At 35.6% G+C, this 23,349-nt stretch overlaps 8 protein-coding genes and 2 long non-coding RNA genes across 12 annotated transcripts in view; 6 read left to right on the forward strand and 4 right to left on the reverse strand.

Moving 5' to 3' along the window:
- The window catches only part of LOC127242422 (ethylene-responsive transcription factor RAP2-4-like), a 43,695-nt gene extending 27,834 nt beyond the window's left edge, over positions 1 to 15,861 (reverse strand). Inside the window, exon 1 of the mRNA XM_051261964.1 lies at positions 15,851 to 15,861. The gene's annotated coding sequence lies outside the window, so the exon portion shown is untranslated. The remainder of the gene's footprint in view (positions 1 to 15,850) is intronic.
- Positions 911 to 1,757, forward strand: LOC127242075 (agamous-like MADS-box protein AGL66). The gene is made up of 5 exons (XM_051261406.1): positions 911 to 1,137; positions 1,235 to 1,288; positions 1,388 to 1,406; positions 1,477 to 1,553; positions 1,718 to 1,757. Exons 1-5 carry the CDS (start codon positions 953 to 955, stop codon positions 1,755 to 1,757), a joined length of 375 nt encoding a protein of 124 aa, XP_051117363.1. The 5' UTR covers positions 911 to 952.
- On the forward strand, positions 1,754 to 3,832 carry LOC127242421 (uncharacterized). Its single transcript, XM_051261963.1, has 9 exons — positions 1,754 to 1,808; positions 1,894 to 1,955; positions 2,050 to 2,149; positions 2,248 to 2,301; positions 2,415 to 2,554; positions 2,637 to 2,832; positions 2,936 to 3,012; positions 3,124 to 3,322; positions 3,411 to 3,832. The coding sequence occupies exons 1-9, from the start codon at positions 1,770 to 1,772 to the stop codon at positions 3,504 to 3,506; spliced, it is 963 nt and encodes a 320-aa protein (XP_051117920.1). The 5' UTR covers positions 1,754 to 1,769; the 3' UTR covers positions 3,507 to 3,832.
- On the forward strand, positions 3,947 to 5,898 carry LOC127242424 (photosynthetic NDH subunit of lumenal location 4, chloroplastic). The gene is made up of 6 exons (XM_051261966.1): positions 3,947 to 4,337; positions 4,567 to 4,659; positions 4,908 to 4,968; positions 5,061 to 5,129; positions 5,238 to 5,371; positions 5,579 to 5,898. The coding sequence occupies exons 1-5, from the start codon at positions 4,017 to 4,019 to the stop codon at positions 5,318 to 5,320; spliced, it is 627 nt and encodes a 208-aa protein (XP_051117923.1). The 5' UTR covers positions 3,947 to 4,016; the 3' UTR covers positions 5,321 to 5,371; positions 5,579 to 5,898.
- On the reverse strand, positions 5,984 to 6,552 carry LOC127242427 (heavy metal-associated isoprenylated plant protein 23-like). Its single transcript, XM_051261969.1, has 2 exons — positions 6,384 to 6,552; positions 5,984 to 6,301 (listed from the first exon to the last, which is right to left on the reverse strand). The coding sequence occupies exons 1-2, from the start codon at positions 6,550 to 6,552 to the stop codon at positions 6,006 to 6,008; spliced, it is 465 nt and encodes a 154-aa protein (XP_051117926.1). The 3' UTR covers positions 5,984 to 6,005.
- On the forward strand, positions 7,465 to 9,402 carry LOC127242429 (60S ribosomal protein L30-like). Its single transcript, XM_051261972.1, has 5 exons — positions 7,465 to 7,576; positions 7,701 to 7,806; positions 7,904 to 8,005; positions 8,963 to 9,031; positions 9,117 to 9,402. The coding sequence occupies exons 1-5, from the start codon at positions 7,556 to 7,558 to the stop codon at positions 9,155 to 9,157; spliced, it is 339 nt and encodes a 112-aa protein (XP_051117929.1). The 5' UTR covers positions 7,465 to 7,555; the 3' UTR covers positions 9,158 to 9,402.
- LOC127242417 (uncharacterized) lies at positions 9,898 to 14,111 on the forward strand. The gene is made up of 8 exons (XM_051261956.1): positions 9,898 to 9,918; positions 10,386 to 10,510; positions 11,177 to 11,424; positions 11,568 to 11,723; positions 11,808 to 11,964; positions 12,063 to 12,205; positions 12,308 to 12,343; positions 12,455 to 14,111. Exons 2-8 carry the CDS (start codon positions 10,435 to 10,437, stop codon positions 13,115 to 13,117), a joined length of 1,479 nt encoding a protein of 492 aa, XP_051117913.1. The 5' UTR covers positions 9,898 to 9,918; positions 10,386 to 10,434; the 3' UTR covers positions 13,118 to 14,111.
- Positions 15,862 to 16,021: 160 nt separating the features above from the next.
- Positions 16,022 to 16,721, reverse strand: LOC127242430 (uncharacterized). The gene is made up of 2 exons (XR_007836778.1): positions 16,546 to 16,721; positions 16,022 to 16,467 (listed from the first exon to the last, which is right to left on the reverse strand). It is a non-coding gene; the product is annotated as an uncharacterized LOC127242430 (long non-coding RNA).
- Positions 16,722 to 17,461: 740 nt separating this feature from the next.
- Positions 17,462 to 19,572, forward strand: LOC127242431 (uncharacterized). Of its 2 annotated transcripts, none has more exons than XR_007836779.1 (2): positions 17,462 to 18,801; positions 19,151 to 19,572. It is a non-coding gene; the product is annotated as an uncharacterized LOC127242431 (long non-coding RNA). The 2 variants fall into 2 exon arrangements; XR_007836780.1 differs by having other exon boundaries at positions 19,218 to 19,572.
- On the reverse strand, positions 19,326 to 21,474 carry LOC127242425 (uncharacterized). Of its 2 annotated transcripts, none has more exons than XM_051261967.1 (3): positions 21,206 to 21,474; positions 20,715 to 20,861; positions 19,326 to 20,003 (listed from the first exon to the last, which is right to left on the reverse strand). In XM_051261967.1, the coding sequence occupies exons 2-3, from the start codon at positions 20,847 to 20,849 to the stop codon at positions 19,551 to 19,553; spliced, it is 588 nt and encodes a 195-aa protein (XP_051117924.1). In that variant the 5' UTR covers positions 20,850 to 20,861; positions 21,206 to 21,474; the 3' UTR covers positions 19,326 to 19,550. The 2 variants fall into 2 exon arrangements, with proteins under 2 accessions (XP_051117924.1, XP_051117925.1); XM_051261968.1 differs by lacking the exon at positions 21,206 to 21,474 and adding an exon at positions 21,114 to 21,132.
- Positions 21,475 to 23,349: the final 1,875 nt, after the last annotated feature.

Raw genomic sequence — 23,349 nt, forward strand, 5'->3', positions numbered from 1 at the left:
CTGTTAACTGACGAAAAAAAATAAAATAAAAAAAAAGAAAAGCTAAAATAATATTACTATAACAATATTTCCTCCCCATAATCCAAAGTGATAAAAAAGCTTATCCATTAAAATAAAAAGTAAAAGCAAAGAAAAGCCTACACTATGGTCAGACAATAGTTTTGAAAAAAATATAGGAGTATATTACAGTATACTCAGAGTGTGTTTTTTTTTTTAAAAAAATATACATATATTTCTAAAAAAAATTAATATATTGTATATATTCATTATTTTATATTATTTATACAATTTTTTATACTTCATATATATATATATAAAAATCTTTCAACCATTTTACAAAACAAACACACCCTCAATTTTTTTCAAAATATCATATATATATATATATATGTATTTATAAATATCCACACAATAAAAAATAATATCATTTCATAATAATAATGTTGTGAAAAAAGTACATAGAAAATCCCCTTTCCTATACAATATATTATTATCGCATTCTCACTCTAGTTGTTTTGTTTTCTTGTAATAAAATCCACAAAATATTATCTTTATAAAATTTCACGAAGAAATAATAATAATAATAATAATAATAATAATAATAAAAGATGCCCAAAGTTGATTTTTGAAATCAGAGGAGATCCATGTAGCTGACCATAAAATAAACTTTAGCCAAACATGGCCTTGAGGACATGGTAAAAAAACTCATGGCTAATAATTAGTATATACTCCTTTTATTATTGTTCTTTGGCAATTCGGATTCTCAGTAAAAGGGCAGTAAATGCATTGGATTTATTCAAAAAATAAAAAATAAAAATCAATGAAATATTTTCTGAATATTTGTATATATATATATAACTATCTCATCTCTGCTTCTTTTATGCTAACTATTTTCTCCATACTTCTCCGAAATCTTGTTCTTTGACTCTTGTGTTCGGAGCGAGTTACCTCGATGCCAAGGCGCAAAATCGAGATGAAAAAAATAGAAGATTCGACGAAATGTCAGGTGACATATTCGAAGCGTCGTAGCAATCTGATGAAAAAGGCAAATGAACTTGCCGTGTGTTGCGATGTGGATTTGGCGTTTGTTGCATTTTCACCTTCCGGTCGAATTAGCAAGTTTTCCGGCGAAAAAAGGCCCATCTAACTCCTCCTTTTTAATTATATATTTTGATCTTTATTTTTTAAAATTAATTGTTCTTATTATATATATATTTTTTTTATAATTTTACAGGATCGAAGACGTGCTCCTTCGTTACATCAACATTTCCTCTGAGGATCGAGTCAAGTAATTATTTATTTACTTATTTACAATTTGTTAAATTTGATTTTACTAATGGACTTTAAGTACTGACCAATATATTTGATTTTTTTGTAAAAAAATCAGAGATGTACATAATTTTCAGGTATGCTTCTCTTCTATAATAATTTGCATAATTAAGTATTGATTATATTCATATATATATATAATTGAAGGGAAAATTGAAGAAGTTGAGGAATCTTACTGACCACATCAATGGAGAGAGCGGCAAGTTATTTTTTCTGGACAAACAGTTAAGTTTTATTTATATATATATATATATTATAATTATGATATAATTATTTTTAATTTCAAGACTTTAGTAAAATGATCTATTATTATTACTATTATTATTATTATTATTATTATATTTTTTTTTTTCTATATGTAATGTGGATGTATTTTTTCAAACAATAGTATTATTCTAACCAACACTACTTCCTCTTGGTGCATGTAAAAATCCAATTAAATGATCATTCTTCAATATCTTGATGGTTTAAGAATTGAGGTAATAAAAATCTCTCTATGCTTTTATCTACTTTTCAATAATATGTTTTTATTTTATTATATTACCTACAATTTAATTATGGTAGAATCTCGAGCTTCAAGTTAAGAAGAGCAGCCTCGAGTTGCAAGTTTTGGAAGAGAAATTGAGGTATAGATTTTTTTCATGTAATGATTTAGTCTATGTATTGTGCGGGCTCAAAACTTGTTTGATGCAAAATTAATCGATTTATTGTTTGATGTAGAAATTATGAAGCAAAAGCCGAAGAAAATCCTTCTTCATTTCAATTAACTTGGTGTGAAAGAAATCTGAAAAAATCGCTTGAGAAAGTCGTTGCTAGAAAAGTTGGTGGATATATCTTTATTACAATTATATCTAATTGACGACCTTTTCTTTTCCTTTTTTTTTTAACAATTTTTGTTGTTTTTGTGGTCTAATGCAGAATGCATTGAGCATTAATTTTCAAATGTCATATGGACAACCTAATAATGTTCAGGTCAGAAAGATTAATAATGCTTGTTCAATTAATAATTTTTTTATTTACATGTATTTATTCACAATATTAATTTTATTATTTTTTATTGTTCGATTCATTTTGTTATGATTCAGATGAATCAAATGGGATTGGAGAAGCATAATGAAATTCCATTTTCATCTTACGCGATGACAAACAAATTTGATTTACCATTGAAAATTTCTTCGATTCAACAATTGCAAATGCAAGAAGAGCTTTCTATCGAACTTAATTGGTATGCAATAATTCAATAATACAAAATTCATTTTTCTTTACTTGATTGTTATTTATACTAACGATTTTGATCATTTTTGCAGCATTGATATTTACGATTTTCTTCAAGATTTATCTGACAATACAAATTCGACTAAAGATGACAATTCTCAACTCTTTGGCAACATACATAATATTCCAACTTTGATGAATATGTGCGCTTTAACATTTCCTAATGACGACTTTCAAACTATTGTATCATCAGATGCTCAAATCTCGTCTCTTGAAATGCCCTTAAAGGTATTCATTTTTTCTATAATTTCAAAATACTATGATGTTTAATCATTTTATTATTTTTATTTAACTAATAGCATTACTAAAAGAATATTCATGTCCTATATAGCAACCAATGATGTCCAATATATGCAACAATATGAGTCATATGTCAACGCAGTGCTCATACAACACAGTAGATCCAAGGTAATATTCTAAATATATATATATATATATAGCATAACCATATTGAATTGTACAATAATATAATTTTTTTATTATTTAATTTTGGGAATTATTGTTAATTATGGTCCATAGGTTTATATCCACAACAAAATTTATAACCGAGTGCGATAATTCCTTCGAGGCTCACAAGAATACAAGTGACAAAGGGCAAGAGACCGATAACTTTAATAACTTCAACAACGAAGACGATCACAAGATGGATGCTAGAGAAATATACAAAAGCGATGATCATTTGCCGCGCTCTCTCTTCCATGACAATCTTTTCTTGGAGGTATTAAATTACGATAAAAGTTTTCGACTATTACTTAAGTTTTGTTATATAACATTAAATAACATTATCGATTCAACATTTTTGCTAGGATAACTTTGGAGATGACATGATTTGGCCATTGAAGATGCATGAAAGTGATTTAACTAAATGGGAAGACTTGGATTTTGAGAAGTTTAATTTTTAAAATTATATGCAAGAAAACATTATCATATGAGATCGACATTTTCGAACTCAAAGACTTATGCTCTTTGGACATCCTTTTTATTATATTATATATCGTTTTGAATTTCTCATCCTATTTGTTTTTCATTGATCATGTTATTTTTGTATTTTTTTTCAATTTTTCATGATGTAATTTTATTTTATTTCTCCGATCTCTTGAAACTGCATTCACATTACTATTTTAGTCGGCGGGTCAAAAACATCATTATACTTATATTTAGATCATATAGTTTCAGCATGAGTATTGATGGACTATATATATCTTTTTATATTCATTCTATTTTAGTGATGAGTGTAGTCTTATAATAACTTACATAAGTATTAAAAATATTTTAATATTTTAGTATTAAGATAAGGATATTAGAAAAATAAATAAGTAAATAAAAGACATTATCCCATAAATTCCACTCCGCCCCACAGACTGCAGATCAGATAGCGCAAAAAACGCATACCAAATTCCTGCTGCGCTGCCATGGCGACGACCTCACAATTGACACTCCTCGCTCCAAATTCTCGCGCGCTTCCGAATTTCAAGTCCAGGTCTTCGTCTGCCTGCAGCGCCAATGCTTTTGCTAGGGATTTGAGAAAGCAACTGGCGGGACTCGCCGCGGGGATTCTAGCTGCTACGGCTGTGGCCGCTGCGTCGCCTTTGGAAGCGGAAGCCACGCGGATTGAATACTTCGCGACATTGGCGGAGCCTTCGTGCGAGCTCAGTTTTGTGCGTTCGGGCCTCGGCTACTGCGATTTGGTGGTTGGGAATGGCGAGGCGGTTCCTTATTCGCAGCTTATTAATGTGAGTTTTTGTTGTATTTCGCCGTTTTCATCAAAATTACGGATTTATATACAACTGAGTATTCAGTAGTCAATATACTGGGGGAATTTGTGAAAATAGGAACCTAATGGTGGATTGAACGCGCACACGATCATTATCATCGTCGATTCATTAACCATTGATTTCAATTATTTATACGGTTTGGAATTGGCACCAATTCTGCAGTATATATTGGACATTGGTAATGTAGGTACACTACACTGCAAGGTTCGCTGATGAAATAGTTTTCGACAGCAGTTACAAACGTGGTCGACCAGTCACAATGCGCCTTGGCGTGGGCAAGGTGAGTGATCCGATCCTTCTCGATCAAACTAGCATTAATTGTTTTCTTCACAATTATTGTATCTGTTGGATGACACCTTCGGTGGGTGTTGGAATACCAAGTTGTCTCAAGTCTCGGCTTCTTTGGCCTACATTGCAGACTTTGGTTTAATTACATATGTAAAATAGCAAGAACTACGCCATGGTTGATGATATATATATATCCTAAACATTAATTGTTCGATTCATAGAGCTGTTTCGTCTCTTCAGGTCATTAAAGGGTTGGATCAGGGCATTTTGGGGGGTGGAGGCGTCCCGCCGATGCACGTCGGTAAGATATGAACTAACAACATTCGAGTGTGCCTCATTCTTTAGCTCTGTTTTAGGTAGCCCCAGAAAATTATGATCATTGTTTTTATGCAGGCGGGAAGAGAAAGCTTTTTATCCCTCCTCATTTGGCATATGGACCGGAACCTGCTGGCTGCTTCTCAGGTGAAATTTCTATTTGTTCGACTGTGAATTCTCACATTTAACACAAGAAATTCGCTATACCATTATTTTGGAAATTTGAAGTCTTACTTGAATTGTTGTTTTGCTCAGGAGACTGTAACATACCTGCAAATGCGACGCTTTTATATGACGTCAATTTTGTCGAGCTTTACAAGGGAAACCGATCAAAATGAAGTGCTGGCCTTATTTATGTATTGAGGAACGAACCTTTTGCACCTCATGGGGTGAGTTCTTAGTGATCTTTTGTTGAACATTTTTGCTATTTGTGTCCCTATGGATCTTTTTGCTGCAGAGCATATTTTGTTTGACTCCTGCTTCGAGCGCTTTTTAATAGGATGACAGTTCAATTGATTCTTGTAATAAATGGTTGCATCAAACAGCTTACATAACACATTCAACTGTCTTAATCTATTCTCCATTCCATGATGCAGTGTTCAAAAGCCTGATTCCCCGGTGACAAAAAAATTTGAGCAAGCGCCGGCTGTGTATGCGAATTCCCATCCCCGACGGGTACTTTTTCATGACTCATCCCTGCAGCATGGAAGCTGGATTCGTCGGGTTATCCGAAAAATAGAGGATTTAGGACATAACTTCCGTTGAACATTTGCTTCTCTGTGTATGTATATATATACGAGAATATTATTATTGTTATTATTTTGTCGTATTGAATAAATAGGTTGGAATTGTTGGTAAATGAACAATGACATAAGTATGGAATCGAAGTAGTGACTGTGGGTATTTATGTAAAACAGATTTGATTCAAAACTTTCACTCAACAACACTAGCACCAAAAATAAATTAAGAAATGAAATTACAAACAAATAAAGTCCCTCAACTAATACCTAAACGCCAAATTCATTACATAATCGAACAGGCATTTGGGTTGTCATCACTAAACATAGCAACATAGGATTCCTGATCATCATCAAATCTTTGTCCCTGAAAATGATCAACTCTTCTGACGAACCCCGGCGGCGCCTTCTTGTCATAGGCAGCCGGAGCAAACGGCTGAGCCACCATATTGTAGGGCACATACGGCCATATCTCAGCCTTCTTCCCCGTCGACTTGGCCCTCTTCACAACCTTTCTCGCCTCCACGTATCCCCTCACCGTCACCTTCTGCTGTTTTCTGTTAATCTCCACATATTTCACTCCTACAGTACAATATAATTCATTCATTCATTCATTTTCAGACAAACAAGAAAAATATATATATATATATATATATACAAGTACCACGTAAGGAGGACAGGGCTTTCTTGACTTTGAGTTCGCAGCCATCACAATCCATTCTGACTTTGAGATTGACTGTCTGAAATTGCTTCATCTTCCTAATCCTGTTATGCTTATGACTGCCATTGCTCATCACCTCGCAAATGTACTCCAAAATCCCTACTATACCCATATTTCAATTAAAATTAAAATGGATAGCAGCCACATGCATACATACTTGGACGTGTATATATATATATATATAAGAAAATGTTAACTAAAGAATATGAGTCCACCAATCTCGGGACTATATTCCTTTCTTGGTTATGAATACAAAATAAAAGGGAGAATTAAGGAAAAAGGGTTATTCTAATTAAAGGGGTTGTACTAAGCCTTTACAAGACCTGTTTTGAAAATTTTCCTTTGTGCTTTCTATGCACTTATATAGGTTTGTCAAAAGTGTCCAGATATGGCCCTTTTTAAATTTTAAGAAATTAATAAAGGCAAGATTTTGGAAAGAGGGGTTTCATCTTTCATGGGAATAAAAGTGTTGGCCATGTAATAAATATATTGTAGCACGTTTAATTAGAAAGTCTCGTCCACGATTCTAACAAATGCAGACGCAAATTGTTTGGGAGTCCAGGGAGCCTGACTCCCGCTTGAATCTGCACCGTTCATAGCTGTCTGAACCGATCCTACGCTGGAAATTTGATGGATGATTAGCGGGTGAAATCTTGCTGGCATTTTTGTGGATGGGCTGCATGTACGTGAGTTGTTATATTCGTTTAATAATTAATTAATATTGAGATTAAAAAGGGAATCAATAAATAATTGAAATAAATACAACGCGTAGAGGCTGTATAAGAACAAAAAATGCAAATAAATAATATTTACAACTAATTCAAAGTAGTGCAATGGATCCATGTGTGACCTTAATAGGGTCCAATAGAATGGATCGGGCTCTGATGGGCTCAAATTTGCTAGGATAGAAATGGGCTCGTGAGAAGGTCCAATAAGCCCATGAGTGCTAGAGAGTTGGGCCCATTTGGTAATTGGAGAACGGTTAAGGGTAAATTTGTAACTTAGCCGTAGCTGCCCCTATGAAAACCCTTGCTTTCCATACGGCATCAGCAGCGCAGCTCTTCTAGGGTTTTGGTGTCATCTCAGCATAGCCGCCGCCGGAGCAAGATCCAACAATGGTTGCCGCCAAGAAGACCGTATGACTCTTGCTCACACTTCTTAAATTTCTGGTTATCAATATATGTTTTTCGTTTTTATTAGCGTTCTAGTCTGCAATCTTCGACTAACCTTTTGTTATTTGTATTGCCGAACTTTCTGCAGAAGAAGACTCATGAGAGTATCAACAATAGGTTGGCTCTGGTGATGAAGAGTGGCAAGTACACTCTTGGTTACAAGACCGTGCTCAAATCGCTTCGCAGCTCCAAAGGTTCCAATTTTTTCCTTTGCGTTTATGTGTATTTTTTCGGTTGATGCGATTTGGCTGTGTGTTTGAAATTTATATTGTGTGGATTGGACTATTACAGGTAAGTTGATTCTCATCTCCAACAATTGCCCGCCGTTGAGAAAATCTGAGATTGAGTACTATGCCATGCTCGCAAAAGTTGGGGTTCACCACTACAACGGAAGTGAGTACTATGTTTAGACTTATGTTTTAGGCTATGAAAATATACGCTTGCTGGATTATTATTGCTTTGTTTGTTATAATTCTACGCCTGGATTTTGGAATGAGAATGGATGCGTTTGATATTATTTTAAGTATAATCTACTGCTATATTGAAGCATAATCAACGTAGGGTATTTAAAGGAATTTTGTTAAGAAGTTGCCAACTTGCTGATGTTAGAGTTTGATTTTATTTTGTAGTTTATCATTTTTTAAGTGTATCACTTAACCACGTCTAAGGAATTGCTGTGATTTTCAATGTGAATTGGTTTGCATTGCATCGATGTTCTATCAATTTAGTTAATTCAGTCAAATAAGAACAAATAGTAAGGGTCTTTTTCGAGTTTGGAGAATTAGTAAAGGAATATGATTGTGTGAATCACCGTTAATATTTCAAGTATTAATATTTTTTTAGATCGTGGATTTTTATAATTCTGGCTTTGAATCATTTATTGTTCCTTGATTTGTGATCAATGTTGATTGTATTGGATTATTCCGTAGGGGGCATATGCTTTCTTCCGACATTATAGCTTATGTTATGCACATCTAGTTTCAACTTACAGATTCCCCTAAAGCAGTGCCATTGCTGTTACTTATTATTTAATTGTATACATTCACAGATGTTTCCTACTGACATATTTTAGGTTGCATGATTGTGGGCATTATGATTGTAATATGATAAACCATTTAGTTATACAATTCTAATCCTTGTCTACGAACATAACAAATCCACTGTAAAATAGTTGAATCCGTATAATGATGATGAAAATTTACTAAGTTTATTCACTTGTGGGCGTCGTGTTATTATTTTGAGGTTAATGTTTGAAATACCTAATATTCAATTTATTGCCAACACTCTGGTGTACAGAAAGGGAATTTAGAAATAATGTATGGTGCTCACACTCCTTCCTTGATCTTTCAGACAACGTTGATTTGGGGACTGCTTGCGGCAAGTACTTCCGCGTGTCATGCCTCAGCATTGTCGATCCAGGTATGCTGATGAATTCTTGCGTGCATTCATTTTTGCAATCTGTTTCGCATACATTGATATTCATCGATCTATGCTCATTATGCAGGCGATTCAGACATCATTAAGTCATTGCCCGCCGACCACTGAGAGGAGACAGATAGCTTTGCTCCATTACTACCCTTAATTTTCTTTAGATTTCATTTTATTTTTGAGATTTGAACTGGAATTACTGTTTGGCATATGCCATCGAATGAGCAATTTTGATGGGGAAGCAGTTTGAACTCTAGTTGTGTTAATTTACAGAATACTGGTGGCTCTTCTATTTATTACTACTATATAGTATTATTACATGTCAAGATTAAATTGCAACAAATAAGGATTATTATGTCAAAGTATGTTTCTCTGTTGATTGGAGTTGGCAAAGTGATGGATAATATTCTCAAATGTTTTTTTGTGATGAACTGACAAATATAATAATAATAATAATAATCTGTCATAAGATTCCATTGTATGTAATTGAATGCATATTCAAAATTGGAGTTGTTGATTGACGCTAGAACCTTGAAAGTATGCATTTTCAGGGTATTACTCTCGTTCAAGTTTGAATTGGATATTACTCTATTAACAGCACTTGACCAAAGGGAATAAAAAAAACCAGTATTATTAATATTATTATTATTATTATTATTTGGGAGATTTATATAGTAAAAAAATTAATTTATCTTCTAATCCATTCCAAGTATAAAATTTTGAGCCCGATTCAATCGTTATCCTTAATTTTATCTAATAACCAACAAAGCTACAAGTTCTACGCTTTCAAAATTTTGTTTACAAACGTAGAAATATTTGCAAATGTTGAGCGACAAAATACATAGGAAACTGCTAAGATCCCAGGACTCTATAGCCAGGTAAATAAAATCCGTTGATTCTCAACAACTCAATAAATCGAACGGCTACAATCCATCAGATCTTTAAAACCCTTCCCTTGATTTTCCAAAATCATCCCTATATTGAGAGCTTACAGCTTTCTTCACGTCCCTCTCTTTGTCAAAAACTTCACACTGAACACCGCCCAACTCAAATCCCTCACCATCTCCTCACGTTTGCTCAAAATTTGCACACCCGGTATCATATTCTAGCTGTTATTCGTTTCCCCCCCTGTTTGTTTTCCCTCCAATAGCCATACCTACTCCAGAATCCAATCGGAAGACGGGTTTGATTAGGGTTCCAATTCTCTAGCCATATTTGTCAAGTTCCCTTTTTTAATTTGCTTCGACTGGGGAATTTGACGATGCCGGTCGAATTTCGATTCTGTGGGCGTTTGCCGTTTGCCTCTTCGCCGCATTTGTTAATTGGTTTATTTGTGTTGAATTAGGGCAAGGGTTTTGGAAATACGTGTACTGAGCAGGGGCACGAAGTGTGGGATGAATAGCGTGTTCAGCGATCAGATACTTGCGGAGAAGCTTTCCAAGCTCAACAGCACCCAACAGTGCATTGAAAGTATCCCTCTGAACTTCGTTTCTGTTTCTGCTCTTGTTTCTGTTTTTATTTGCTCTCCTATGGTGAAATTGTTTTGCTTAGGCTGTCTATTTGGGTTATATCTATGTCTATATATATATATATATATGTATATGCATGTATATATTATGTCTTTGTTTGATTTGATTTGATTTTTTTATGCTTTTTTGAGTTCTTTAGTTGAACGGTGAATCTTGATTGTTATATTTGAAATTCTACGACAACCTATCTATTTGATGTTTAGTTAGTGTTGAAGATACGGAAATTTTGATCTACTATGGAAAAGGTTTCCTACACGGTAAAATAAATATCGTTTCTATGGCTTGGGGTTTTATCTTTCTTGCTCGTATGTTCTCTTTTTGAAGCAATTGTTCGTTTCTAATTCTCGACTTCTTGTGAGTATCCATTTCTTGCCAAGATGTCTTCTTCATCACTTCCCATTGCCTTCAGTTTGCGAGATTTGTAACTCCCAAGTTGAGATTGATCCTTTGATTGTATTATGAGTTATTTAAAAGAGCGGAGAATTACATTTGTTGATTAATGTTTATAAATTGTGTATTGCCTTTCTTTTTGCACTACATGATGGTTTGTATTCATGTTTGTTGTGATTACTTTGTGTCTAATTCTTTACCTTAACTTTCGGAAAAGCATTGTCGCACTGGTGCATTTTCCACCGCAGTAAAGCTGAGCTGGTGGTTGCAACATGGGCTAAGCAGTTCCACAGTTCGGAGATGGCCCAGAAGGTGCCTCTTCTCTACCTTGCTAACGACATTCTGCAGAACAGCAAGCGCAAAGGAAATGAATTTGTCACCGAGTTCTGGAAGGTTCTTCCATCTGCGCTCAAAGAGGTAGTTGACGAAGGTGATGAGCGTGGGAAGAATGTTGTGTCCCGATTAGTGAGTTTTCTTGAGAGGATTACATGTTCCTCTCACCTCCTGATGCCTTTTCATTGAACGGAAGAAATCCAAAATCATAATTTTACCCGAAAACTTTAAAATTTTATTACTGTTACTTCATCAAATGTTGATTTTGAATATAGGTTGCTATATGGGAAGAAAGAAAAGTTTTTGGTTCCCAAAATCGAAAACTTCAAGACACAATGCTTGGAGAAGAATTACCTCCACCTTTGGAGCTCAGGAAGAAGCGGTCTCGCTCGGTCAAAATTGTTAAAAAGGATTCACGGTCAATAAGGACGGTATGTTGAGCTGTCTTTCATATGCCTTGAGGGTTTTGGTTTATATATACCAACTTTTAACCAGAATGATTGTCTGAAAATTAGAAATTGAGTGTTGGTGGCCGAGCAGAAAAGATAGTGTCTGCTTTTCATTTGGTGCTCAGTGAACATGTCACTGAAGACCAGGAAATGGATAAATGCAAGTCTGCAATTCATCGTGTCAAGAAAATGGAAAAAGGCGTAGATGTAGCATTGACGAAAGGTAATTCATTTTATTAGCTAAAAATCTAAAAAATTTCTTAACCCTTCCTCATCTTTAAAACAATCAAATCCTTTTATTGATTGAACTATCTTTGGCAGCAAAAGATCCATCACGGAAGACCTTCTCCAAAGAATTGGAGGACGATGAAAGTGTATTGAAACAATGCATTGAAAAACTAAAATCCCTTGAAGCAAGTAGAGCCACACTCATCTCTGAGTTACGGGATGCGCTCAATGAGCAGGTCTGTGGTGGGATCCACCTCATCAGCATATATTTGAGTTAATTTGTTTTGTTAGGGTTATAGTCACTTATGTTTTCTCTGTGATGGCTTTTCTTCTTCCAGGAGTCGGAATTGGAGAATCTTCGGACTCATATTCAGGTTTGTATCGTCGTGATTGTTGATTTGTGGACATGGTCTCAGTAGGAATCTTTGTTACATTGTTTCTATGACCTCCTGATAAACATTTTTATCCATGTAACCAAATGGCAGGTGGCAGAGGCACAGGTAGAAGAAGCCGCGAGCATGAGGAGCCGATTAGAGGATGAAGACCATGTATTTGAGCCAAAGCCCTCCACACCTTCAACTGGTGCCGACACAAAATCCGAGGAAACAGCAAAAAAATCCGCTGCTGCCATTGCAGCTGAAGTCGCGGACAAGCTCACTGCCTCAAGCTCGTCCCAGTACATCATGACGTCAGTGCTCTCTTCATTTGCAGCTGAGGAAGCCAAAAATGCCGGGCTAACGGCGTCTTCTACACCATCATCTTCTATACTGACATCTGAGAACCTCCCAAGCACTTACATGATGCAGGTCAATCCTTCTCAGAGCGGCCATTATCAGTCAGTTTCAGTGGCGGTGCCCCAGACCACGATTGCAAACTCACAAGCGCACTATCTTTCGGTCCCAAACCCTAACACGCTGCAGTATATGCAACAGCAGCAGCAGCCGTCCGGGGGAATGATGAGCTCGTATGATTACGGTAGCCTCCCACCTCCGCTGCCGCCTGGACCACCACCTCCGCCATACATGATGGGGCCTATGGTGCCGATGATGCAGCAGCAGCAACAGCAACAGCAGGCATTGGGATCTGGTGGTAGTTTCCGGCCGCTGCAGGCGCCCGGTATGGTCTATTACACCCATCCTTATCAGTGAGTGAATGATATGAAGTTGGAGTTTGAAAGTTTTGGGAATGAGTGAGTAGGAGATGATTTAGAGGGAGGGAGGGAGGGAGATTGATTGATTAATTTTGGTGTGGGGGTTGTGTTTCTTGATCTTGTGTTGTGGGATTAGTTGTGTGTTTTTGTTGTAAAGCTTTTTATTTATTACTATTAGTATTGTTATTATTATGTGATGTGCGAGCGAATGCCATAGTGAGATTGTGCAACTGTAACTGTAACTGTATTCTTCTTCTTTCTGGAGAGGAGAGGAGAGGAGAGGAGAGGAGAGGAGAGGAGAGGAGAGGAGAGGAGACGAGACGAGACGAGACGAGACTAGACGAGACGAGACTAGACTAGACTAGACTAGAGAGGGTAAGAAGCTAAAAGGTTGAGTGCTTTTCTTCCATTTAAAGTTAATTCTCGTTAGTTTGAGATTTCTTACTAGCCACACCCATAATTGATTGTTGTTGATATATGGACTGCACTGCACATCGGACATCGGACATGCCATGTGATGCGATGTGATGTGGCATTTGACTCTCACTCTCACTCTCAACTCATTCATTCATTATCTGCACTGCACTGCACTGCACTTACAAAGTGCGTCTGTGATACTCATAATAATAATAATAATTATTATTATTATTATTATGATTAGAGCCCACCAATCTCCCCTTTTCTTTTTCTATATTATTAATTATTTTTATGTGATGAAACCAAAAGAATGTATTAGAATGGAGACTAGTACTCCTACTATTATTGAGTTGAGAAACAAAAACGCGCTTGTTTTTGATAAATCAAATTGTACTCCACAACAATTACTATTAATGAATGAATCCAATTTTAGTGTTATTGCTAATTAATTAAACACCCATAATCAATTATCCATTAATATATATATATATATATATATCCATTGGCAAAGAAGGGAACAACATCAACAACAAACAAACAATAGAAACAAGTACAAGCAGAGAAACTAAACTACACACCAACACGATCCATCGATCCATCTACGGACACACGGTCTGTATTACAATCGATCTCATGTCGACATCACATCACATCACGGACGGGCGACCAAGGCAAGCCGGATGCTACTAATTAATTACGGATTTCACTTTCACGACTAATTAAATTAATTAAAGCCGCCGTATTGCATGTCCGGATGAATTTTCTTCTTACTGCTAAATCCGGTGGTATTGTAGGGCGCCGCCGCCGTCTCCTGCAGGACAGGTCGATTCTCCGCTTTCTCGTTTTTGTTCTTCATGTTATTCTTCAGCAGCATTTTCTCCTTCTGCCGCTTCTCCTGCACGTGTAGCCACGCGTAGCTTGCTCCAGCCGAAGACATGTATTTAATTTATTAAATTGATCTCAATATAGAGATAGATCTATATGTGTGTGAGTGAGTGAGTGGGTGAAGAGGATATACGAAATCAATGGGGCTTTATATACTGTAATAAAGTGATGAGAATAGTGTGATAGTGGGGAAGAAGAAGAAGAAGAAGAAGATAGAGGCAATCAAGTCAAGTGGGTTCATTCAATTAGATTTTTATTTTTATTTTATTTTATTGGGCCCTTTAATCAGTGGATAGTCGGTTTAGGAATGGGTCGGCAGGTCACAATGGTGATTTTCTTTTCTTTTTTTAATTGAATTTATAAAATTTCCATCAAAATTAATTATCAATTTCCATTTCCTCACAGTACGGCAGGTTCAGGTTTTTACGTATAACTCATACTCATGTATTTATTTAGTTGTAGTGTAGTGGCGTTTGGTAAGATAATGGATTTGATTTATTTAAGATAGATAGATGGTTGGCAGAAGGTAATAATTAACTCCATTATTACTAATGACATTATCACCTCCTTCAATTATTGTGTATAAACTAATTGCAGATTTCTATGGGCCTGGCCTGGCCTGCCTGCACACGTTTCTCGCCCACTCCAAACATCCCCCACCTGTATTTTTAAAGATAAAAAGTATTCTTTTCCCTTTAAAATTTTGATTTTCTTCTTTCCATCTTATTTTTTTTATTGTGATTTCAAAAAATAATAAATAATTAAAAATAATATATTATATACTTTTTTATCACGATTCTCCTAAATCCTTTATATATATTTTCTTGGCGGTAATAATACGTTATTTATATTTTTAAAAGAATTATTATAGATAAGATAATATACATATCCAAATATTCATATTTTTATTTAAATTTAAAATAACAAATTGATTCATCGACATAGAAATAATATCAGCAAAATACTAGTAATTAAGATGAAATATTGGATACGTAGACGTACGGAACTTTATGATATATCAAATTACTAATATGCCCTTGAAAAGTGAAGTGAATCCACTGAATTTAGAACCCATCCTCTTTGGGCCCTCAAAAACTACGCGCTATCAATAATGCCTGTTGACTGTTCTAATCACCGCTCAATGTGGACTAAATAAATATTATGATATAATTCTAACAATAATCGGATAAATATTATGGTTATTTGAAAATAAATAATTAATATTAATATGGAAGAATCTTCTAATGTTAAGATAAAAATTTTATTACAAAAGTCATCATATTCTAAAGTCTTATCTGTAAAATAAAAAGTGGGAGTTATATGCAATTCAGATAGTTATTTATCTCTCCTAATCTTACAAAGGGAAGTATACATTAGACGGGATTGGGATGTGGTTGTGTCGTGCTCTGATTAAGGTTCTTTTAACCACCAACTTTTTTTATTATAAAAATACTAAAAAGTTTTCATACCAGCAGCAGCATTGAAAAGGTAAAGTAAATGATGCCATAAATATGATATCTACTTTTGTCCTGAGCGTGTTTCTTTTTTGTTTGGATTTTAAGGTTTGTGATGTTGTACTGAGAGTTCAACAACATGAAAATCCAAAACAAACTCACGCAATTCCAATTACAATTACAATTACAATTACAAATGCCATGATGGATTGATTGATATAAGATTTTGAGAGCAAGGCAATACTTACTTACAGTAGAGTAGAGTAGAGTAGAGTAGAGTAGAGTAGGGTGGAGAAGATGATAATAAAATCAGATGATATTGGTAATTAATTACTAATTAATCGTGTAGGAATCAAATCAACTAAGCAGAGAAGAAGCCATTTCTAGCAGCAATGCTGATCCTGGACTTGGGTTTGAGGAACCTCCTGAGAAGGACCTCGTCTATGTTCTCCTCCCGAAACCTCACCCGCACCTGCTCCCGGAGGTTCAGCGCCAAATTGAAAACTCCCACGCACCACGACGCCTCGAGCTCTTCCTGCGAGATCGTCCTCCTCTCGAATTCCTCCGCGACCAGGAGAGCTATGTCCGCCATCTCCGATCCACAACTAATCCAATTAGGTAAACTCACCACCAATGCTCTCTATAAATATATTTATATGTATATATATACCTCTTTGATTTTCTGTTCCTGTTTCCTCTCCGGCTTTGGATTTTGGTTTTGATATTTCTCGGGGTTTCTGGATTTACTGCGTATTTATAGCGAATCGTCGTACCGAGCTTTGCGGGTATAGTTGCTGGCTTTGGAGGAATTTATTCTCGCGTGCGCATTTATGTGGTCGTCGTTTGCATCGCCGACCATCTCCAACTGCATCAATTTTTAATGAGTGGATCGGAGGGGGATGAAGGGGTCGGTTTGTTACGAGCGCCCTGGCCTCTCGCCGCCACGTGTTTCTTTTACGGTTACGCGTGGACGGTCAGGATCGATCTGAATCTTCGGGTCCACGGATCTTAATTTAGAATTGGTCACGTGGTAATGTACTACTCTACTACTATCGGTGCTCTACTGCTGCCGTCTGCCTGTGATGGTGGGCATTTTGTTTTGGGAAAACCGGGTTGTCGACGCCAGATATGAGATATGTTGTGGACGGTGAGGATTGATCCGGTGTTGGGGTCCCAGGATCTTGGGGATACAAGTGCCCACGTGGTGTTGCTTGCCATGGCTGGTCCATAGTCCCAGTGGGAACTTTAGATAGATAGATAAAAATATTTTTAATATTTTTTTAGTGTGTAATTAGGCACGACGTCGTTTGTGAATGGGTGTGTGGACATGTATCGTGATCTCTATTCTATTCAATGAAAGGACCTGGATTTGACGTTCCATCTGACTTGGGGGGATCTACAGTTGCAATTGTGGAAACGAAGCAGGAGCGACCAAGGCTCGTGGTGAAGGATCCCGATTGTGCGATTTATCTGCCGGCCTCTCTGTTCGTGGATAACGCCGCCGCTCTTTGAATCGGTTGTGGTAGCTGTGTGTTGAAGGGTCGAGGATTCGTGGAGTGGTGTTTGTTCGATTGTTGGATTTGTAGCATTTAAACACTAGGAATATGCTGGTTAAATCATAGGATCGAAATTCGAATGGAGTCTCGTGGCATCTAAGCTGCATTTCAATTCGATGCAAAAATTAGAGGTGATTTTTTTGTTTAGATATTTGGGGAGATTAAGAGCAGGCGGTATGGAATGTCTCTGATCCTATGATTTGGAGGCGGCCTTGGTAAGTCTCAACGTGCCTGGGGGTAGCTGTGTCTATAACAGCAATGTTGCATATGAGATCTCCTGCTCTAAAATGGAAATGGTGGAGATTTAAATATAGAATTGATATCTAGAATAAGAATTGTTCATTAGGATAGATATCGAGCAGACTTACAGAAATGGTTGTTATACCACTTTGGCATAATCAGGGCTCCTAATTCCTTACTCTCAATTGGTTTCGCAAATATATATTCACTCTTTGAATGAATGTGGAAGCTGTCATTTTTTAATCTACTACTACATTAGGATATCACTTTCCATTTTGTTACTGAATATGCTGCTACCTATTGATTTGGTTGTTAGCTTTTTCCAGCCTAATTAATTCTTAGGGACTTTCGTATGAGCTTAGTGTGTAATTCAATTGGCACATTTTATCAGTTTTTTTTTTTTTTTTTTTTTTTTAGAAAAATAAATAAATCATCTTATTTAGTGAGTCTAAATTCTGTAAACATGTATGGTACATTATCTAATTGTTTTCTTTAAACATGCTTTGATATGTTCTTGCTTAGGTTGGTAATGGATTCACAGAGATGGATGAAAATTGGTGGAGATTTTGAAAAGTTGTTACGGTTTTATGGGGGCATTTCTTCTGATGGTATTTGAAATTTGTTGTTAAGACTTTAATCTGTATGGCGGCATTTATCTTAGAAACTTGGACAAGCTTTTCCACCATGTCATTTTTTTCATATTTTTGTAAATAATCTATGCAGTTCGTAACTTCAGCAGTTTTTATTTAACTATAGTTTGCTCTTACCATTGTCTCACGGGCAACTGAATCTTACTTTTGTTTGTTTGGATTTTGGACACCATGTATTGTGTGCTTAGTGTTTGGATGTTCTTTGGTCAATCATAACTTGTAAGGGTACTAAAGGGATCCACTATTGCATTCATTTTTAGTTTTTGGATACCCAATTTTCTTCACTTACTGTAAGATCATTATAATTGGTACTTTTGGTTCTCCAGGTTTTGCACTAGTTTGATCTCAAACTGGGACGCTCAAGATTGACCTTGTTTGTGTTGTCATTGCCACTTTACAGATTTTGGCCTTCTTCGCTGCGCCTAATTGGGTCGGAGCAAGCAAAAGTCATGCAAGTTGTACAACACTGTGGTTGTAAAGGTTTGATTCGCACCACTTATTTATATACCTGTTTGTTTTTATTGATTATAAATTCCTCACTTGCTAAGCTGCTATTCAAATGATGATTAATAGTACCGTTTTAATGCTGTTACGAGCTTGGCAATTGCTATTCCAGGTTTTAGATATAGAAAAAAATCACATTTTGGTGAAAAATCTTTGACTAGGAAGGTACAAGAGTTTTCATTTTACTAATTGAATTGAATTCGGATAAGTGGATAGCTTTACCTTACTACACTAGTTTATATTTTGCTTTGTACTGGGTTTCAAAAATTGAAGTTACATGAATTCATTTGCCATAGAGTTGGTGATGGATCATTTTTTATGACAGGTCTGTGTAATTCTGAATTCATATCCTCCCTTCTCTTCTCTTGGATTATAAAATAATCTGAATTCAGGTTACCAACTTCAACACTAAATCCCCAGTGTGGTGAAAGATTGGATCCTCCTCCTCCTCCTCCTCCTGTTGAGGGCAGGCAAGGCAAGGCAAATAAATACATATACACTTCAGATAACTAAGATTGACATTGCCTCAACAGTAGGAGAGAGTTGTACAAAATACTCATAAAAACATACTTATATAGGGGGGAATTGTCTGAAAACGCAACCATAAAATCCTAAACAAGCCTCCTCTGCAACCCAGAGAGAACATTCATGCTTTAATGTTAGCAAAATAAGTCTAAAACAACCAACCTTAAGAGCCATCTAACTTGTTATTTCTCGAAGCCCATTCACTTCTTCCTCTTCTTCGGGGGCTGCAAGGCTTCCTCGTCCTCATCTTCTTCGTCTTCCTCGTCTCCTGCTTCATCATCATCTTCCCCATCATCATCATCCTCGTCGTCATCCTCCCCACCTTCTCCATCATCATCTTCATCGTCATCATCATCGTCGTCATCATCGTCTCCACCCTCCGGTTCATCATCATCATCATCACCCTCTTCACCTTCACCGTTTTCTTCGGCGCCTCCTGTTGGGGGCCCCTTTTTGGCACTGGGCTTTGTGGGGTCGGTGGCTTTGCCGCCACCATCATCATCGTTGCCGTCCTCACCTTCCTCGTCATTGTCTTCACCGTCGTCATCGTCGTCATCATCTTCATCGTCACCATCGTCGTCCGCATCCACCGGGTAATATGTTTGATCATCTCCTCTAAACTTGTATAAGCCAATGAGTAGCTTTATGTATTCCTAGAGTTTGGAAGGTAACATCGTGCAAGAAGTTGCAGATTAATAATGTTCAAGGCATTGAGAGATGAAGAAGAATTCTTTCACTATTGTGCTGAATAACTTGAAATCTGACGTGGCAGGTTATTACTATCAATCACAAAGAAGTTTGAGATTGTAACAAACTTTTGAAAGAATATATTGCATTTATAAGTAAATCTACATAAATAATGTTGTACCCACATCGCTCAAAGTGGGAATTACGTCTCGGTCTTGAATCTTCAACATGTGCACTCAACTGTTTAATATATTTTCTTTAAAAAAAAAAAAAAACAAAACTTTAAACTCGGTAGATGTTTGTCAGATTCATCGCTTCCCGTTTATTACTATATATATATTTTTATTTAAAATGCTATATTAAAGATTATTATTTTTCATTTAAAATTTTGGTATTTATAAAACCGTAAAAACAACAACTAAAATACTTAAATACAGCTTTAGAAGTTTGGCATATTACGATTTCTTTGAGGAAAAAATGGCAACTCAGTTCTTTTCATATGAAAATTTTAGGTCAATAAGTCAACAGTTGAGAAAATTTCTTTTTGGAAAAGACAATAAATAATAAAAGGTATCGAATTATTTTACAAAAAGAAAAAAAGAAAAAAAAACTTGAAAATCAGCATAAAAAAAAAAATAATAAATAAATAAATAGTGGAGTAATGAAAAATATGTTACCTGAGTGAAGACAGTGAGCCGAGCGTTGACCATAACCGAGACTAAGAAAGCCGCTAAAGCCGCTTCGCCGCCGGCGCAACTTAGCAGGCTCCGCCTAAGCGTAGTAAAGTTGACTGAGCCGCACTTAATCGCCATTACTAATGTAAACTAAAAAAAAAAAATCACACACTGTTAGATCTACCGGAAATGAAACTGGAATTAAACAAAACAAAAACTAATATGTAATCAACAAACATAAATTAATCCTTCCATAGAAAAAAAGTTTTCACTTTTACCCCAAAACTCCACAATTTTTTTTTTTTTTTTCAAAATAACAGAAAAAAAATCGAGGAACTAACAAATCTCAAGAATATCTCAAACACAGGAAAACTATAAAGCAAAACCAAACTGTTTACGCACGAAACCGCGTAGATCGAGGCAAACGTAGATCGAACTACGAAAAGCAGCAAAGAAAGCGCAGAGGAAGTAAAAAATTTGAACGTAAAGCTAACCAGAAGAGCAGATCTGAGTTAGGATCCGGTAGATCTGGGAATCAGGAAGCGAGATCGGAGGGAAATATCATCTGGACCGTCGAATCGGGAGGCACAGAGACAGCAACAAATAATAACTGCAGGAAGAAAAGAAAAGAAAAGAAAAGAAAAAAAAAAAAAAAAAAAAAAAAGGGAGGAAGGGAGTTGTGGTGGAGTTTCTGGTTGAGCTGACCGTAATCTCTCCAGAGAGGGTTCGGGCAGCCCGGGCAGCGTTGTGATCAAGCAAAATGGGGAAATATCCTCCGGGTAAGCGCTGACCGCTCATAGAGTGGAGACGTGTGTTTAATTTAATTTATTGTTTATTTTTTTTATTTTTTTTTTAATAATGTTGCTGAAATTTGCGAGAGCTAATTTTACTATCTTTTGGAATGCAATGGGCTTTCGTATTGGGCTACTAGTTTAATTTATTGTGTCAGTAATTGGGCCTTTAATTTTGCGGCCCTTAAAATAGGTGATGTTTATTAATATATATGGTAAAGCTAGCACAGTTATTTTGTTTACAATTTATAAAACTAAAATATTATTTTATAAGAGTTGTAATTGGACAGAATTAATAAACACGATGATGATGAAATAATATAATATTAGTATTTCTTAATTAAATTCTCAAATTAATGTAAGTTCAAGAAAAGGCACAAACCTTTTAGGGCATGTGTGTGTTTCTTCATTCACTATGCACAAGTACGTGCATATATATAGTTGCATCCAAAATCATGGGAGGAATCCAATAATTTATATATTTTTATTTTAAATAAATAAATAATAAAAAAAAAACTTCATGTGAAAAAGGGAAATGAATCTTCTCCGTTTGTGATGACACACACACTAGCCACCCTTAGTGGGAAATCCACTTTACTATTAAGTGCACTTTGGCAATTTGAGGGAGAGAGAATTGAAAAGGGAAAACACTTGGAGAATATTTATTATAGTGAAATGAACATTGGGGTTGGGGTTGGGGTTGGGGTTGGGGGTGAGGGTGAGGTATCTTTCTTGGAACACAAACAAATTAAAAGCCATAAGCACCATCCTAGTCCTAGCTAATCAATTCATCTCATTAATTATAAAGTTATTTGGGCCATTCAAGATTAATCATTATTATATGTGACACAATTAATTAAAGTTCGTTGATGTGACGTACATATATATATAGAGAGAGAGAGAGAGAGAGTGGTTGTTTTTATGTACACACGCATTTTTTGTATTCATGCATGCATGCATGCATACGTGAGTTCTTACGTGTAAATTAGGTGTACGTTTATATATAGTCGTAAAGGGCACAATTAATTAATTGAAATTTGAATCAATGGCAATCCAAGGGGTGGTTATTGGATGGGATCGGAGTGGGGTTTATTCACGAAAATTGTGTAGGATTTTGTTAGGTCAAAAACAAAAACAAAAAAAAAAAAAAAAAGGAAAAAAGATTCTTGATAGTGTTTAACCCACTAGGACAGTAGCCTTCACTACTAATTTCTTTACATACACACACACACACACACACCCCTCAAGTTGAATAAGTTTTTATTACAAAAATACAGCAGTAATTAAGTTAATATATAGAATTAAAAGAGAATGGACACATATGGTTTTACTTAATATACTAAACACATAGATATCTTATGTTATTTTTATTTATATATCACTGATCGATCATATCCGAATCCTAATCCACATACATATATATATATATATATAGTGGTACGAATCTTAACGACATATGTACTTATAGATATGTATTATAATTACTAGTTGTTGTTAAATTAGGAAGCAGAAGCAGCATGTCGATCAGTCCTGATATATATATATATATATCTCAATTGTATTTGTATTTGAATGAAGCCCCTCAAATGTTGTAATGTTGTCCACGTAATATACACATACATACATACATACATACATATAGTAGAAAGCATAATCATTTCTTGCAGGAAAGCAAATTAAAATGTTCTCTACTTATCTATATATAACAGTATCTTACACTACACACATAGATACATAGAGATTCCTATAGCTAGTGTGGTTGGGTTGGCCAGGTGGGGATGAAGATATATGCTATATACATACATATATATATATATGTTAATCTCTCTCTCTCTCTCTCTCTATAT

Source organism: Andrographis paniculata, unplaced genomic scaffold (genome assembly GCF_009805555.1).
Source record: "Andrographis paniculata isolate CXL003 unplaced genomic scaffold, ASM980555v1 Contig86END, whole genome shotgun sequence".
NCBI classification, from domain to species: domain Eukaryota; kingdom Viridiplantae; phylum Streptophyta; class Magnoliopsida; order Lamiales; family Acanthaceae; genus Andrographis; species Andrographis paniculata.